Here is a 16405-nt window from a genome sequence, read left to right as displayed (position 1 = left end):
GGGAACTGTACTTGCACTTTGAAACTCAGACCACTACTTTTAGCAACAGTACGTTTTTGACTTTTTCAGTGGTTATGTGGAAAAGGAGCTGGATATGCTTGGAGGTGAACTAATTTCTGTGGTTGTCCTCATAGATCTTTCAGAGCCTAATTTCTTGGCAAGGGGCTCACAGACAGCTTGTGAAAACTCTCAAATTCCTCTCCAGGCGACAATTAGAAGCTTCCAGAAGCCTATGCCTGCTAGAGTATCACCGAGAGAAACACACAGCAAGACATACAGCAGCAAGCCCCCTGGCGCTTCCCCCTCGGCCTGGTACCCATAATCCAGAGCAGTAGCAGCAGCAGTGACACAGGAGAAGCGGCAAAGCCTTAACTCTTCATGACAATCGCTGCTTCTTTGCTCTGATGCAATTGAAATACAACATCAGGTCAAAACTTGACATCTCACATGGATTATATCAAACGTGCACAGATTGAAAATGGCCGAAGTGATAGCTTTGAATTGGAAAGGTATAAAGAGGTAAACAAAGGGCTAACATGTTCAACAGCTACTGTAGGCCATCATAGGAGAACAGTACATGTCAGCAGACTGGAAAGCACTACATGCGTTTATATTGTAGAGAGGGAAGGCAGAGCTGGGTCCTGTCACACTTGACTGTCAAGAGCAAAGTCGGGTTAGCCTCTGTTGTAGACAGAGAGATGGGGACAGAGATGTGCCACGTGGCGTCACATCTACAGACAGCCTGCTCAGAACACAACCTAACTCTGCACTTCCAGGCAGACAGCTGAGTGCCCAGACACCTCTCAGAAGACACACACACACACTCAAAGCTCTCCGTTTCACCCAACAGGTCCTTCCTCTCTTCTTCCACTCAGGCCACTATCAGATGTGTGTACAACACCGTACAAAGTCTGTGTATGCGGTCATTGTAAAATGATTCCGAAGATGATCTCGCCCCCGGGGAATAACAGAGGGAATAACAGAGTTCTGATTCACATTACAAGCAAAGGGCTCTATGAGACACAGTCACAAACTACCCAGCCTGGAATAGTAGTAATTTACAAAAGGTTATATCCATAAATGTTTGGCGTGGAATGTGCAGTAGTGGTCTGGTAGAGTATAGAGGACTCCTACCCATGTTCTTCTCCAACAAGAAACAAAGTAGTCAGGGTCTTTGTCCCAAATGGCACCCTATTCCATAGTGCACTATGGGCCCTGGTCAAAAGTAGTGCACTATATAGGGAGTAAGGTGGCATTTGTCTTACCTTGTCTGATACAAATGAGCCCCATGCCAATTTGCTGACTGACACTTGACTGAAGGAAAAAGCACAAATGACAGATGACAGCAGTGTCCCAAACCCAAATACTCATAATCGTTATTTGTCACACGCCAATCACACAGTGACCTGAGGAGACCAGCTTTCTGATCAGATCTAATTAAGTGTCAATCAAAATGAGAACACACGTGCACACCCACACACAAGATCAACCAGTCTGAGCTTAACAAGCGGCAAGCCTTATACATAAAGCTAGTTAAAAAGTTCCCTCGTGGCTAAGGAAGAGTTGCCTTAATTACTATGCTGTATGCATTACTATGACGCTTTGGTTATAAAAACAAAGCTTCATGCTTCTAGCAAAGTTTCAAGCTTCAAAATAATGCACCACAGGTACACGTACATCCTGTTTTTGCTGCCTCCTGGTGTTACAACTTAGTACAGAACTATTATTGGCTAACAGGAACAGTGGGTAAAGAAAATACAAGGAAAAGTTTATTTAAAAAAAGGCGAGACTATGAATCATACATGGCACACTAGAGACACTTATAAATAACCCCCCAGATCAGTTTCAATACATGACTAATAATGTACTCTGCATGATACTGTAGCTCTGTGAAATAAATCATAAGTGCACTGTGACAAGCCAGAAGAGAAAAGGTATGAACTATGGAGTCATTAACTAGAATCAAATTATCTATATTGTACATAATGAAGTATTTTACCTTTGGCTCGGTCCACAGTTAAAAGTACCAACAGGCAGGAATTTACATAGATTTACATTATTTACATTAGCAAGGACAGAAATTCTCAACTCGTTAATGCCATACAATCATCAATCAATGAGACTTTATGTACTGGAGGGTATCTATTCACAAAAAAGGAAAACAAGATTAACGGCTTAGTTTAAAATCTTTATTGTCGATCCAAATGACAGAAAAACAGGTTATTGTTGTATGGAAGGGTTTGAGAGAAGCTGCGGCTGGACTTACAAAAGCAGTGTGGAAAGTATTACAGTCTGTGGCGTGACAATCTTAGAGAGCTGAAAGGATTCTCCAAAGTCAAGCTTCATAGGTAGCAGTTCAACGGCAAGGCAATCCCTGTGACCACTATCTTCATTAAGAAATTGCCAGGCTTAGTAGTCTTTGGGGGAAGATTTGACCCTTCTCTAATGGACGCTACTCCTTAAACAGTTCAATGAATTGATTGTGAGAACACAAAACACTATTAATCATGTCTTTGGTCTATGACGCAAGGGTCATATTTGCAATCTGCACCAACAGATCTCTACATTAGAGAGCAACATTATCAATCTATTAATCAGTATTGAGTGGACAACATTTTATATTTTGTAGGGCCTTTTAAAACACGTAATGTCAGTGAGTTTCTACATTTCTAAATGAGCGGCAGGTAGCCTACCAGTTAGAGCGTTGAGTCAGTAACTGAAAAGGTTGCTAGTTCAAATCCCCGAGACGACTATGGAAAACAAATCTGTCGCTGCCCTTGAGCAGGCTATTAACCCTAATAACAGATATGCAAAAAACACATTTCCATTTTACCACACACTGTAAAGGTCACGTTGGAGAAACAACAAATAAGCACCGCTATTTTGACTTTTTTTCCCCCTCCCTCTCATTTCTCTCCATGTAGCTATTTAATTTCCAACCCAATAAAAGTACCTGGAGATGTTAATTCAATCTTCGGATGCTTTTCATTATGGCCATGTAATAGTTTCAAATATGAAAAATCATGATGTGTTAAATATAAAATGACCTCTCTGAAACTCCGAGTTGTGTATTGAAGTGTTCGCCATGGTGACAAATGACTACATTCCTTTTCTCAGGTCTTTCGTCTCCTCCAATCTTTAAAAACTCACACCAACTATGCACCAATGACTATCATGAATATTTGATCGCGTTTAAAGCCTGACTGGGGCCAAAGCCGAGAAGCAATTACAGGAACAGCACACAATCTCTGGGAGTGAGGAAGCTGCCACTCGCTAGTTGCTATAGCTTGGAAGGCACAACGTTAAAATAACTTCCAACACACCACAACAGGTGGTAGGGAAGGTAAGCTGTGCTGTGGATGACAGACCGTGTGGAGGAGGGTTCCGCCCAGCACTGGTGCAGGGCCAATTTTGCCTACTCAAATCCTGATGGTATAGGTCAGGATTTGGTTCCAGAAATCTACCTATGAAATATAGCCTACTGTAATGAGTTATGATAGGTTGTGCTTTGCTAAATTATGTTTTTTTTTTTTAAAGCAGTTGATCAACTAGAAGAATTATTGTTAAAATGCTTAAAGAAGCACAATACAAGGGCTATGAAATGAAACAATTGATGTCAGCGAAAGTGTGTGACTTCAGGACAACCTGTCTCAAATGGTACCCAATTCCCTATATAATGAACTACTTTTGACCTGGGCTCTGGTATATAGGGAATAGGGTGCTATTAGGGACGCACATCTCTCTACCTCTCTGGAGAGGTCTATATTTCATACTGGGAGAAGCACAATTAAATATAAGCAACACCATTGCTTAAAAGGTTCAATGCAGCAGTTTTTATCTCAATATCAAACCATTTGAGTAACAATTAAGTACCTTACTGTGATTGTTTTCAATTAAAATAGTCAACGAAAATATTTAGCAAATAGCAAAATAGAATTTCACTAGGACTGTCTGGGAGGGGTCTGATATTGGCAAAGGCTTGAAACTCTCGATCTTATTAGTCTAACTAATTTACCCCATGGTGAGGTCACCATGGAAAGGCCAACGCTCCAACCCACCAAAACAGGCTGACATTTCAGGCCAACTTCAAGCAGCTCTTACACTAAAAGGGCATTCTCATTTTCACAATATTATTCGAACCTCAATGTGGAAATATATACAAAAACACTGAAATCACATTTTGGACTGCACTGGGCCTTTAACACGCCAAAAGGGGGAAACACAATCACAACATTCAGGAGACCATTTAAAAAGAATGCCCGTAAAATATTTACACTTGTTACGCAATAATTTTACTTGAAACCTCCCAAATAGTAAGCTATAAGACACCTTCCTTGCCAAAATGCTCTACAAGACATAACCATTAACTATATACACTGTGTACAAAACATTAGGGACACCTGCTCTTTCCAAAACAGACTGACCAGGCGAACGCTATGATCCCTTATTGATGTCACTTGTTAAATCCAATTCAATGTGAGTGTAGATGGAGAGGAGACAGGTTAAAAAAATGATTACAAGAGACAATTGAGACATGTAATGTGTATGTGTGGCATTCAGCGGGTGAATGGGCAAGACAAAATATTTAAGTTCCTCTGAACGGAGTATGGTAGTAGGTGCCAGGCGCACCAGTTTGAGTGTGTAAATGAAACGCTGCTGGGTTTTTCACGCTCAGTTTCCCATGTGCATCAAGAATGGTCCACCACCCAACTGTGGGAAGCATTGGAGTCAACATGGGCCAGCATCCCTGTGGAACGCTTTCAACACCTTGTAGAGTCCATGTCCCGATGAACTGAGGCTGTTCTGAGGGCAAAAGGGGGCACGACTTTATTAGGAAGGCATTCCTAATGTTTTGTACACTCAGTGTCTACCCTGGACATCTTCAGCAGGCACAGCATAAAATTGGGAGAAACAACCATTCGTGATTGAGCGCTCTGTAGGTATGCTTAACTAGCCATCAGCCTAATATCACAAACACCTTAAGAAAACAAGAACCCTTCTCATAGACTCTTACTAGTCTATATTCATTCATTCTGGTATTAATTCTGACTGATAATGAGTCTGGCTTTGTAACAGATTTAATTCAAGCAACAAGAATATATTCTACCCAGAACCCAAACATGAGAATTCTCAGTGGCAGCACTCTAATTAGGCTGTGGCAAGTCGATTAATCTAGGAAACCAGAACCCAAAATGTCGCAGTTCAGTCATGAGAGACTTGCCTACAAGTCGATTGCATAAACCTTAACTCCCTCACGATGAGACGAATACACAGACACATGGTCCCAAATGAAATATGCATGAAATTCTCATAACACAGCAATATTGAGTTATTTACACAACTTATGTCTGCATTGGTGAAATCACATTTAAAAGTATACAAACGTGCCATTACTTCATTACCTCGATTACGTTCCCAATTACCCTTCATACAATCCCATGAAACAGGAGGGTTAGACTTGTTATAAGTCATCATGAAAAACACAAAAACAAATCAATGAAAAAAAGACATTCACCATAAATACATTAAAAAAATGACTGTCATTGTAGGCTGTGGCCCCATGTGCAACAATGATTCATGGCATTTCATTCATAGGCCATCAGTGTTGGTTTTTATCTATTCAGCTAAAGCACGCAGAATCACCTGCATGCATCACTACTCAAAATCTACTCCCACATCACTTAAATATACAAAAAGACAAATCCTTACATTTTAGAGATGAAAGTGCAACGCATTTTTTCATCACAGGAGCTTCACAGTCACGGTACTATAGGCTACTTCAACTGGTCCTCCACATCGACAGTAGTAACTAGTGGTGTAAGGCCCATAGAAATAGAATGAACACACAAAATGGATTAACCGACGTAAATGGCGACGCCCATTCTACTCATTCTATTTCTGTGGTAATGGCTATCAAGGAGAGGAACTCCTGAAAGACCTATGGGGTAGGAGTGTTTCACCTACCATTAAAGCCTCTCAACAATTCAACCCATGTATTCAGTACTCCCTTCAGGGTAAACAATGCTCTAACATAAATGTATAGGACAAATCAATGGGAAAGCGTAATCATCTTCTGGTACTTCCACCTTATTACATATCCTTCGTCAGCCGGTCGGGGAGGGGAAGGGAGAGGATTATACTACTTTTTAGTGTTAGAAAATAATCAAACTGGCACCTGGGGGAGTCTCAGTCTAGTTTCTGTTGAGCTGATTCTGTAGACCTTCGCTCTTCTCATCAAGATTCTCAAGTGTGTCTACTCCAAACTACAAAAGCTTTGTACAAGAGACCAGCTCTATACCAGCTCTACCCCCCCATCCCATCCCATCCAAGGAAAACCTCTCCACTTGAAAACCCATTGACGACTTTGTCTTCTACTGTGCACAGTGAGTCAAGCTGGATCCATTGAGAAGGCAACAGCTAGGAAGTTCAAACCCTGGGATCTCGTGGTAGGCTACTTCTCTATGACATCACTTCCTGTCTCAGACAGGGGGCAATTGCCAGATGGGTAGTGGGTGGGCCTCTGTGTTGAACACGTATTTGTCCAGGCTGAGCAGCTCCAGGTCGTCTGAAAACAGCAGGTAGAAGTACTTGAGCGTCTCCCCCAGGAAGAAGCTCTCCATCTTGTCCCTCGGACCCGGGTTCACGGGGTCGCGCACGTTACTGATGGAAGTGTAGCCTCCACTTGGCACCTGGACAGGAAGACGAGCATGAGGGGAAGCAGCGAGTAACACAGGAAACCCAAACGAAACCCCATCTACAAAACTGTCTGACTGTGCACCACCACCACAGCGAGTCAAGCTGGATCCCTTGAGAAGGCAGCTTGGTATAACAGCTCAAGATGATTATGTTAATTGAGAAATTCAAGTACTCACCCAATTGTCTTCCTACAGATGGCGTCTTTCTAATGCAACAGTGTTGCCATGAGCTATCTGTCATGCAAATTGTGGAACTTTTTAATTTATTTTTATAATAATAAAGATTCCTCTGCAGCTGCATGAAAGTAGAACCTGTTTTTTTTTAATGACGGCGTTCTGGCATTGACACGCTATGAAACAGCTGGCAGACGCACCGGCTGGCCAAACCCATACACCACCAGTCAATCAGGTGATCAAACGTGTTGTAGTTAGCACACACACCTTACAGACATCAATGTTTTAACTTGGAGCAAGCTGGCTGATGGAAGTCATACTCCCCGGAATGATGGGGCTGTTCTCAGAATTTAGCTTGTTTCATTACGCAGCCAGCGGGATTGGCTCAGCTAACAACCAACCAAGCTAGCTAGCTATAATTTTCAGGCACATTTCAAACTTCAGAAATAGTGCTTCTTCAACCACAAAACTCCTTAGCTAGGTGTAGAATTGAGTAATTAAGACTTGCCCAGGAAGAAAACGTCAACATTTACCACAGGGTTATATAGTTTTTGTTAAGATTCATTCTGACTGTTAGTGGGTTAATTAGACAAAGTCAGCGCAGTAACATTGTTGCCAAACAACTATTGATCTATCCAATGAATGTCTGGCAAGTTATCAGACGTAACAGATCAGTGAAGGTGGAGTCGCTGTGCTGTCTGGCGTACATTAAAACGTCGGGACTCACCCTGGTATATTTGTTGAAGCTCTCTAGAATGTCCCAGCCCCAGTCTCTGTATTTGGCGTCCTTAGTGAACCTGTACAGGTAGAACAGACTCTCCACGGTCTCTGGTCTCAGGAGGTTGTGTCTGTCTGCAGGCTGGGGGGAGAAAAAGACGTGCAAACTCACATTGGGGTGCATCCCATCCCCTATACAGCGCACTACTTTTAGGGAATAGGGTGCCATTTGAGGCTCAACCATAAACATTAACGGTAAAGTGAAGGCAAAGACATTTTTGTACGCTTTGATTGGAGATGTTTGTATATGCTGTAGCAGTTCCAACCTAAATCAAATGGAATTTTCAAACGACCTTAAGAACTGACGAGACGTATTTGGAAAGCAAATTGAGGGTTAGTTCCAGCAGTGAGGAGAAAACAAAGATCAGAGCTGTTTTCAGCTTTATTACGCCGTAGAGCCACACTTGACTCCTGTTACTCTGCCATTAAACATCTCTAGAGAAGGAAGACAGAGAAATAAGACTCGCATCATAGTAAACTAGGATTGGAAGACATACAGTAGGAGCCAAATACATCTATATCTCACACAGTGTCCTAATTTGCACCCTATTCCCTACGTTGTGCACTAAATAAAGAGCAGCGTGCCATCTGGGATGCTCTCAATATTGTTCTTGTAGAACCCACCTTGACGTCGATGTCTCGCCCGTCGTAGGGCTGCAGGTTGAAGTGGGCAATCTCGGGGCTCAGGCCCGTCTCCATCTGGATGTACATCTGGTGGCACGTCTCCATCAGCTGCAGGGCCAGCTCCATGTGATCCTCCGGCAGCCCATTGTGGGCACCCAGCGCAAGCGTGCCAGGCAGGAAACATACCAGGTGGTCCTGAGAGAGAGCGAGAGAGCCAGATTGAGAGAGAGAGAGAGAGAGAGAGAGAGGGACAGGGGTAGAGAGAGACGGGGAGAGGGTGCGAGAGGGGGGAGAGAGAGTGAGCGAGAGAGTGAGTGAGAGGGGAGAGAGCGTTTATTGTAAACATGTAAAGTAGTACATACAGTGTATATTGGTATTGGATGTTCTGTGTAGTCTCTCACCATCTTGGGGTTGAAGCGATTGTGGTTGAGCTCCCCTACGAAGGTCAGCTTTGTGGGGCCACTGGTTCTCAGCAAGTGCTTCTTGACCCCCTCTATTGCCTCCAGGTAGTCCTCCAACAGACTAAACAACACACCCATCAATCTCTATTCGTTTATCTGAAATCCGGCAGTCTCCTCAAAGCACTCTAATCTAATCATATATGTGATCTGGGCCTGTATTCATAAAGCCTCTCGAGTAGGTGTGCTGATCTAGGATCAGGTCCTCTGTGTCCATGCCATCTTAGTCATTATTATCTTAAAGGCAAAATTGATAGGAAGGTGCTTACTCTGGTTCCGTCTTGCCTCCCTGGATCCACTGTTTGAGCAGGTACTCATAGTAGCTGTCAGCCCGGGCCCCCAGGGTGAAGACTCCTTTGTGGGTGAATTGGCCGCTGTTGGTGTTGATGAACATGGGCACCAGGCCGTCATGCTTCCCTGGCAGCTTATGGACCAGCCTCATCACCTCATTCACCACCTCCTAGGGATGCACAGGCAGGTTGATAAAGACTTGGGTCATATTCATTAGAGCGGACTGTAGAAAAACGTTTTGCAACGGAACACCTTCTCAAATTCAAACTTATGCAATAACAAGTTAAACTCCTCACACTTCAACCTATTCGGCTGGACAGAGATTTTGTGTCTGAAATTTACGTATTGAGACAATGTTTTTTCAATGGGAGTCATCCGTTGACAGATAACAGAGATCACTGTCTGAAAAAAATGTATACAAAAATAAAAAAAAAAAATGTAGTCTACACTCAGAACACACATGACACGATACATAGAGCCCCCCTCTCTGGCCTCACCTGGTACTGCGGGTCCTGGGTGAGGCGGCTGAGCTCTCTGAACTCCAGCTGGACACTGGTGACCTCGGCCAGGGTGCTGTCAGACGTCCAGCGAGGGGGGTGGGCCGTGCCCTTCCCAATGTTCACATCAGAGAAGGGGATCTTGGAGGGGGTTTTGAAAGCAGGCATCAACCTCAAGCCAATATCTTTCTACAAGAGCACAAGGGAAGGAAAGATGAGAACATAGCTATCAATCCTCATTAGCACTCATTAGTAAATTAGCTAATTGAATTAAGTACTTGTCTGACTCATTAATTCTTCAGATTCCTTTTCAAAATTGGCTCTGAATCAAAATACTTTCCATTCATTTATCATTACCTCAGGCAATGAAACGTACTAAGTTTGTAGATACAATTTGAGGTTTTCAGTGATTTATTTAGAAAGAAGAATTTGAACATTGGTTAAGAATGTGCATGTTTGAATTTAGGTGGGTGATAAAAAAAAGGTTGATCTCATATTTATCTAACTTGCGCATCACCAGTTAGTAAACAACTTTGCATAGAGCTTTTATGACCGGTTTAAATTAAAAACATTTTGCTCGTGGTATTCCCATGTGGGAAGAAAATAGTATTTTTCCTGCGCTGATGTACACTGAGTATACAAAACATCTTCCTAATATTGAGTTGCATCCCCCCTTTTGCCTTCAGAACAGCCTCAGTTCATCAGGGCATGGACTCTACAAGGTGTTGAAAGCGTTCTACAGGGATGCTGGCCCATGTTGACTCCAATGCTTCCCATAGTTGTGTCAAGTTGGCTGGATGTCCTTAGGGTGGTGGACCATTCTTGATACACACGGGAGACTGTTGTGTTGCAGTTCTTGACACACTCAAACTGGTGCGCCTGGCACCTACTACTATACCCCGTATAAAGTCAATTCAATCTTTTGTCTTGCCAATTCACCCTCAATGGCGCACATACACAATACGTCTCAAGGATTAAAAATCATTTTTTAACCTGTCTCCTTCCCTTCCTCTACATTGACTGAAGTGGATTTAACAAGTTACATCAATAAGGGATCATAGTTTTCACCTGGTCAGTGTTCCTAATGTTTTGTACACTCAGGGTATGTGTCAGCCAGAAGCCTCAGGGATCAGTGAATAGTGAGATTGAAAGGGTGAAAGAAGAGTCGCCCAATCTGTCCTAGCCTTCCTTCCCATGTCACTCACAGCCTTCTCCAGGAACATCTCGTCGCCAGTCAGGTGGTAGGTGCTTAGCAGGCCTCCCAGGATCCGGATGGTGCTCTCAAACAGGTTCACGTCTACATTCTTAGAGAATGACAACTCAGTCTCTACCCACTTCCTCGCCTCCTCAAACTCTGTGAGCGAGCGAGCAAGCAAGCAAGCGAGAGACAGGGAGACAGAGAGAGAAATTCAGCCTTGGGTTCTGTTTCACAGCTGCAAATAGAAAGAAGCAATTAGTAAAGAGAGAGCGGGGCGTGTCTGTTTCTGTGTTAGGAGACCTAGCTACCTTCTTTCAGTCCCAGGATCCACATTGTGTCCAGAGCATCAATGAGAGTCAGGCCCAGGCCAAACCACTCCCCGTAGGACTTAGACACAGGCTTGAGCTCATCATGACCCCAGGCAAACTCCTTATAGCCCTTCCACGCATGCCTAAAGGCCTCTCGCACCATCTCCAGCCTGTCCACAGGCTTCACTGAAACTACACACAGTAAGCACATTCTCTCAAGCACACACACAAACATGTATATTTCTGAAGCCAAAGACACCACAACTGGTCAAGCTCTGGAGTGGGTGAGGGTGTGCGGTATGGTTGAGGGTGTGAGATGGTGCGTGTGGCAGAGACTTACCTGGTGCCAGTGGGGCTGTGTCCTCAGGGTTGACTGGCACCAGAGGAACAGCGGCATCATTCTCATGGGCAGAGGGTGGGGGTTCTGTAGCCTCGTCTGCCTCGATCATGGCTCCTCGCCAGCTACGCGTATGAAACACATAACACATATAAAGGACATGGAGCTGTAAATAAATAGTAATAACAGTATTACCGCAGAATGATCCTGATTGGGCAAAAGAGTTGAATTCGACATCAAGTGTCGTTACGGTTGACAATAGGTTTTTACCTGACAAGAGGCTTCTCTCCCTCATCCTCTTCAGCTTTCTCCACTGGCACTTTCTCCACTGGTTTTACCAGTGAATCTGATACATTCCGCTCCTTCTGCAGGCTTGGAGGTCCTCTCTTGTTGGGGAATGGTCGCTTCTACATAGGTAAACAGAGCTAATTAGAATACATTACAGCAAGTTCTGACAAAGGTGCTGAATGACAGCCAAAACAGTTGCTTCACTGTCTGTTCTTGGACCCAGAATCACTTGAATGGTTGTTTGGTTTTATGTTTAATAAAACCTATCAAAGTAGTTAAGTATAGTGCAATAGCCAGACTGGTCCTGACCTTGGCTGGAGGTTTGGGTACAGAGGGGACCTTTGGCCTCCGGGGTTCTGGAATGACCTCTGGTATGAGTCCTGGACCCACAGCTAGACCCAACTCTGGGTCCAACTCTGGGCCGACCGCTACACCAGCCAGGCCCACAGCCGGACCTCCAGCTGGGCCAGCCACAGGGTTTACCCCTGGAGGGACGGGTTTCAGGCCTCTTTCCCAGTCTTCATCCCAGTCCTCCCTTACCGCCCTGTCCGACATGCCTTAGTGTGCACACACACACACACACACACACACACACACACACACACACACACACACACACACACACACACACACACACACACACACACACACACACTACAAACATCAATACACAGCACAGGAGCATGCTCTGAAACATCAATAGCAGCATACAAATACAAAAGACTAACAGCGAGTGAGAGTGGAGAAAGAGGCCTACCTCTCCATTGCTCTGAGAAGCTTGGGTAGGAGAGCAGTCCACATATCAGCAGCAGAGCCAGCAGGAAGAGGATGAGACTGCGCTGCAGCCGAGACAGCTGCTTCCACTTCTACAGAGGAGAGAGGAAAATAAGCACTCAAAAGCAATTTAACATCTATCAATTGATCCTTCGCTAAGCCTGGCCCCGGAATTTTGGGCAACCAATTGCAGCGCTCCAATGTAGACAGCAACTGTCGACGAGTCTGACACCTCGGACAAGCTCACGTTAGAAACACATGACGCAAGCCAGTGGGGGAAAAAATGTATTGTTTAAATGGCTAAATAATTGAAAAGTATACCAGGTGTACTTGCCACTGTGATTCCTGAATTGCAGAGCCTGTTGGCGTATTTTTAAAAATCCCAAATTATACTTCTGTTACATTGTTTGTTAGCTAGCTTTCAGTCTCGTTGACCACCAAATGTTGCTAACCCTAGCTAGCCACTTAATAGAACTTGGCTATATCATGAATATAACTAATCTGCCGTCGACATCAGCAAACGATTTGAGAGCACTTTTTAGCTCCAAAAGTGCTTAGTAGCTTCGACTGCATGCACAGTGCATTCAGACCCCTCCAGTGGCTAGCTACACTACAAACAGAATTTTACCAGGTTCCCTTGAAGCAATTGTAATGACAGTCCACCACAACATACCCAAGAGATTCCTGATTAGCAAGGGGTAGTCTGTGCTTAATTTCATTGTGTATTAAAAAGGGGATTTCGCCAGTGTTTCCTGAGAAAATGTTGCCTGCGCTTGCAACAGTAAACAAGTGGGCAGGGCTTAGCGAAGGGTCAATTCAAATGACATTAGGACCGTAGCTCATTTCCCCATACCAAATCACCGTTTATGAGGGATAAAAGCTTTTGACAAACACTGTGTAAGCTATTGTGTTACTTGCCCAGTACAACGCCAACATCTCTAGATGGTTGTTTTTCCACTAGCTTACACAGACTGATATATGCAAGCAAGCAGTGAGGATAGAGGGATGCTCTCCCATGGGAGACAACAAAAAATAGCTAGAGGCACAACAGGATACACGCAAGTACTGTAGCCCGGCTACTTAGCCTAATTAACACTTGTGTTGAGCTCAAATACCTCTCTGAGCAATTATCAGTGAGCCATGATGGAAAACAATGCATCACTGTCTCAGAAGAGACTGTCACTGGAATCCATCTAATTAAGACAATACACAAGAAGACATAGCCTACTCTGCCCTATACCAATGAAAACTACTATAAGCCATACTCCTTACATTCATGATTGCTATTATTTTTGCATATTGCACCAGCATATACAAAACAAAATAATGGCAGGTTTAAAAAGCACATCTCTGCTGGTTCTGTTAAGCACCTGAAAACCAGGGGCGTATTCATTACAGAAACAGTTTACCGTTTAAGAACCAAATGTAAGCAAACTTAGCAAAACAAAAGTTTCTATTGGATAAATTCAGGTAGGTGCCTACTCGTTTCATTCCGCTTGCTTCTGTTTAATAAACATTTTACAACAGCTCTAGTCCATGTTGATCTCCCAATGAGTTATCTTTCAATCAACAAGAAAGTACCAACGACCTATCTGGAAGCATCTCAATGCTTGACTGGAGGAGGTAGGCTACAATGCCTTTTATCAGGGGGGGGTTCCTTTGAGAGTGAAATATGAAACCAGTTTGAAAGAAGGACAGCAAACACAAGGACATGCTGATTTTGGCATGACAGCACCGTATTGAGAAAAGAGTGGGAGAAAGCCTGGGGCCGTATGCATAAATCTTCTCCGAGTAGGAGTGCTGATTTAGGTACAGTTTAGCCTTTTAGGTCACACTGAATAAGATTAAATGGAAAAGGGGGGAGCTGATCCTAGATAAGCACTCCTACTCAGAGTTGCTTGATACATATGGCCCCAGTTCACAGTACTGTTGTGAAAAAGTGGCCGCAGGACAAGGGCTTGAAATCAATAATACTCACCCTCCAGCAGGACTGGCGGCGGTGCTTTCCGTTGTTGTAGCTGCGGCTGTGTTGGTCACTGAGGGTCAGTGCGATGAAGTCCTTTCTAGACGGGGGGTACATCTCTCCAGCTGAGTGGTACCGTCATATGTCAAAGACGCTGGACTGAGGGATGGGGAAGAGAAGGGAATAGTTTAGGATTAATTGACCTAAAAAATGGTAGAGGAAAAATAACAGGAGTGTCTCAACTCTTCCTTTAAGTTAAGGGTCCATTTGACTCATTATTTCATTTAGTTTGTTTCAATGTCCACAAGGAGGCTTTTTATTGTCAGCTAGCTAGCTAACATTACTTGAACTAAGATTAGCAACTAAGGCATCAAGGCCAGTTAGATAGCAACTGAACTAGTTGTCTATGGAATAGCCCCTGCCTGGAGATCAAAAAAAGAAAAAGTAGAAACAGCTTTAAAAAGCAGGCAAAGGTTTTAATTTGGACAAGGTTGTGTCTAAGTAAGAGAAACCACTCCACTGCCCCCCCCCCCACACACACACACACCCCCCACTGCTGGCCAGGTGTATTTATTTTAATGACAGGTATGATGTACAATGAAGAGATTGTTTTAATGTTACATTAATATGGTTGATTTTTAAGGTTGGGGAAAGTGCAGTGAATAGTGCCACTTTTTAGGATGTCAACATAAATGAATGTATTTATGGTTGTTTGTAATTTTGTATTGCCTTTTAAAACATTATAATTGTTATTACCATCGAGGACCACTTTGGAAACAAGCGTTTTAATGAATACTTTCAAGTGATATCCTCTGGGTCCACATTGTACATTTTGTTGTATATGTTTGTTCCCCAAATTAAATTAAATGATATCTAGTTGGCTGGCTAGCTAACTATGATTCATAACTCCAAAAGACAAGGCTTTTTACAATCTGTCTTGTCTTTGGAGTTAAAAACTAGAAATATAGTTAGCTAGGAGTTATGAATCATACCTAGCTAGTTGGCTGACAATTTGTCGCTAACTAGCTACAGCTATGTCACAGACAAAAGTAGGAACCTTTTAGTTCTTTGGCTAGCTATGTCACTCAAAAGTACCCCATACGCTTATTACCTTTTCCCGTTGTGCCCAGGTAGCGAACGTTAGCCTCCGTTGTTGTCACACTGACTGTATTCTCCCCGGGCGCGTTAGGAAGAGCGAGTCATGATGAGCTAGTTCTAGCTAGCTAGCTACCTATCCTATAACCTACAACATTGGAAAGCTAGCTATCATAGTGTTGACTTGTACTGTTGACAATTGATCCACATTTCTCGCAAGTGAAGAGAGAGAGAGAATGCCTTTAATTTCCCCAACAACATGGCAAGCTAGCTACTATATATTATTAGCTTACGATAGCTAGCCTTTCGATAGCTGCCTCTAGTTAGCTATCTTACTTTTTTCGCCTCCAAACAGTGGACGGTTTTGTAAAGACCAACATTTATCTAGGTTCGGGTGCCCAGTCTGGTAAATTTTACTAACCTCCACTGGTGAAAATTGTGGTTAGCTGATAGCAGCTTGCATCCTGAAAAAGTGACAGCTCACCAATGGGCGTATTCGTTTTGCATGGTCCGGTGCCCCGGTTGGCGGAGATTGTTATTTTGTAAACTCCACCAACCCCGGACATTTCAGTGTGGGTCACATGACTCGAGGCCGCGTCATCATTGGCTGCGAGACGTCGCGGCCCTGCCCGCCCGTGGGGAAAATAACCCTGTGGTTATTACCCCATTGGCTCACAGTAAAAACGTGACCTTTTCAAACTCAATTTTGTTGTTGTTCTCTTGTTTTAGTCAATTACAAAACTACATTTAAGAAAAGTACAATATGTCTAAAGATTACTTGTCCACAATGCCTGCTCACTACTTATAAAAACGTAATATTTGAGGGCTTCCCTCATGCTTGTTTTCATGAAGGTGTTAGCAGACACTTGAGTGAGTTAGTGAGTGATAAACTCCCATATCAATTGGGTGAAATACCACAGCATGCA

The 16405-nt window shown here is 43.5% G+C and overlaps 1 protein-coding gene across 2 annotated transcripts; it reads right to left on the bottom strand.

Annotated features, from left to right (window-relative positions):
- Nucleotides 1-5060: 5060 nt before the first annotated feature.
- man1b1a (mannosidase, alpha, class 1B, member 1a) lies at nucleotides 5061-16006 on the bottom strand. 2 transcript variants are annotated; one of them, XM_029769148.1, is made up of 14 exons: nucleotides 15901-16006; nucleotides 14400-14543; nucleotides 12405-12513; nucleotides 11957-12204; nucleotides 11630-11766; nucleotides 11363-11484; nucleotides 11023-11214; nucleotides 10722-10870; nucleotides 9517-9705; nucleotides 8998-9188; nucleotides 8672-8792; nucleotides 8271-8465; nucleotides 7597-7728; nucleotides 5061-6689 (listed from the first exon to the last, which is right to left on the bottom strand). In XM_029769148.1, exons 2-14 carry the CDS (start codon nucleotides 14499-14501, stop codon nucleotides 6480-6482), a joined length of 2097 nt encoding a protein of 698 aa, XP_029625008.1. In that variant the 5' UTR covers nucleotides 14502-14543; nucleotides 15901-16006; the 3' UTR covers nucleotides 5061-6479. The 2 variants fall into 2 exon arrangements, with proteins under 2 accessions (XP_029625008.1, XP_029625006.1); XM_029769146.1 differs by having other exon boundaries at nucleotides 15496-15987.
- Between the last annotated feature and the right edge of the window lie 399 nt (nucleotides 16007-16405).

This window comes from Salmo trutta, chromosome 12, assembly GCF_901001165.1.
Source record: "Salmo trutta chromosome 12, fSalTru1.1, whole genome shotgun sequence".
Lineage (NCBI taxonomy): Eukaryota > Metazoa > Chordata > Actinopteri > Salmoniformes > Salmonidae > Salmo > Salmo trutta.
Note: the sequence above shows the minus strand (reverse complement) of the source record. Positions and strands in the feature narration are given on the sequence as shown.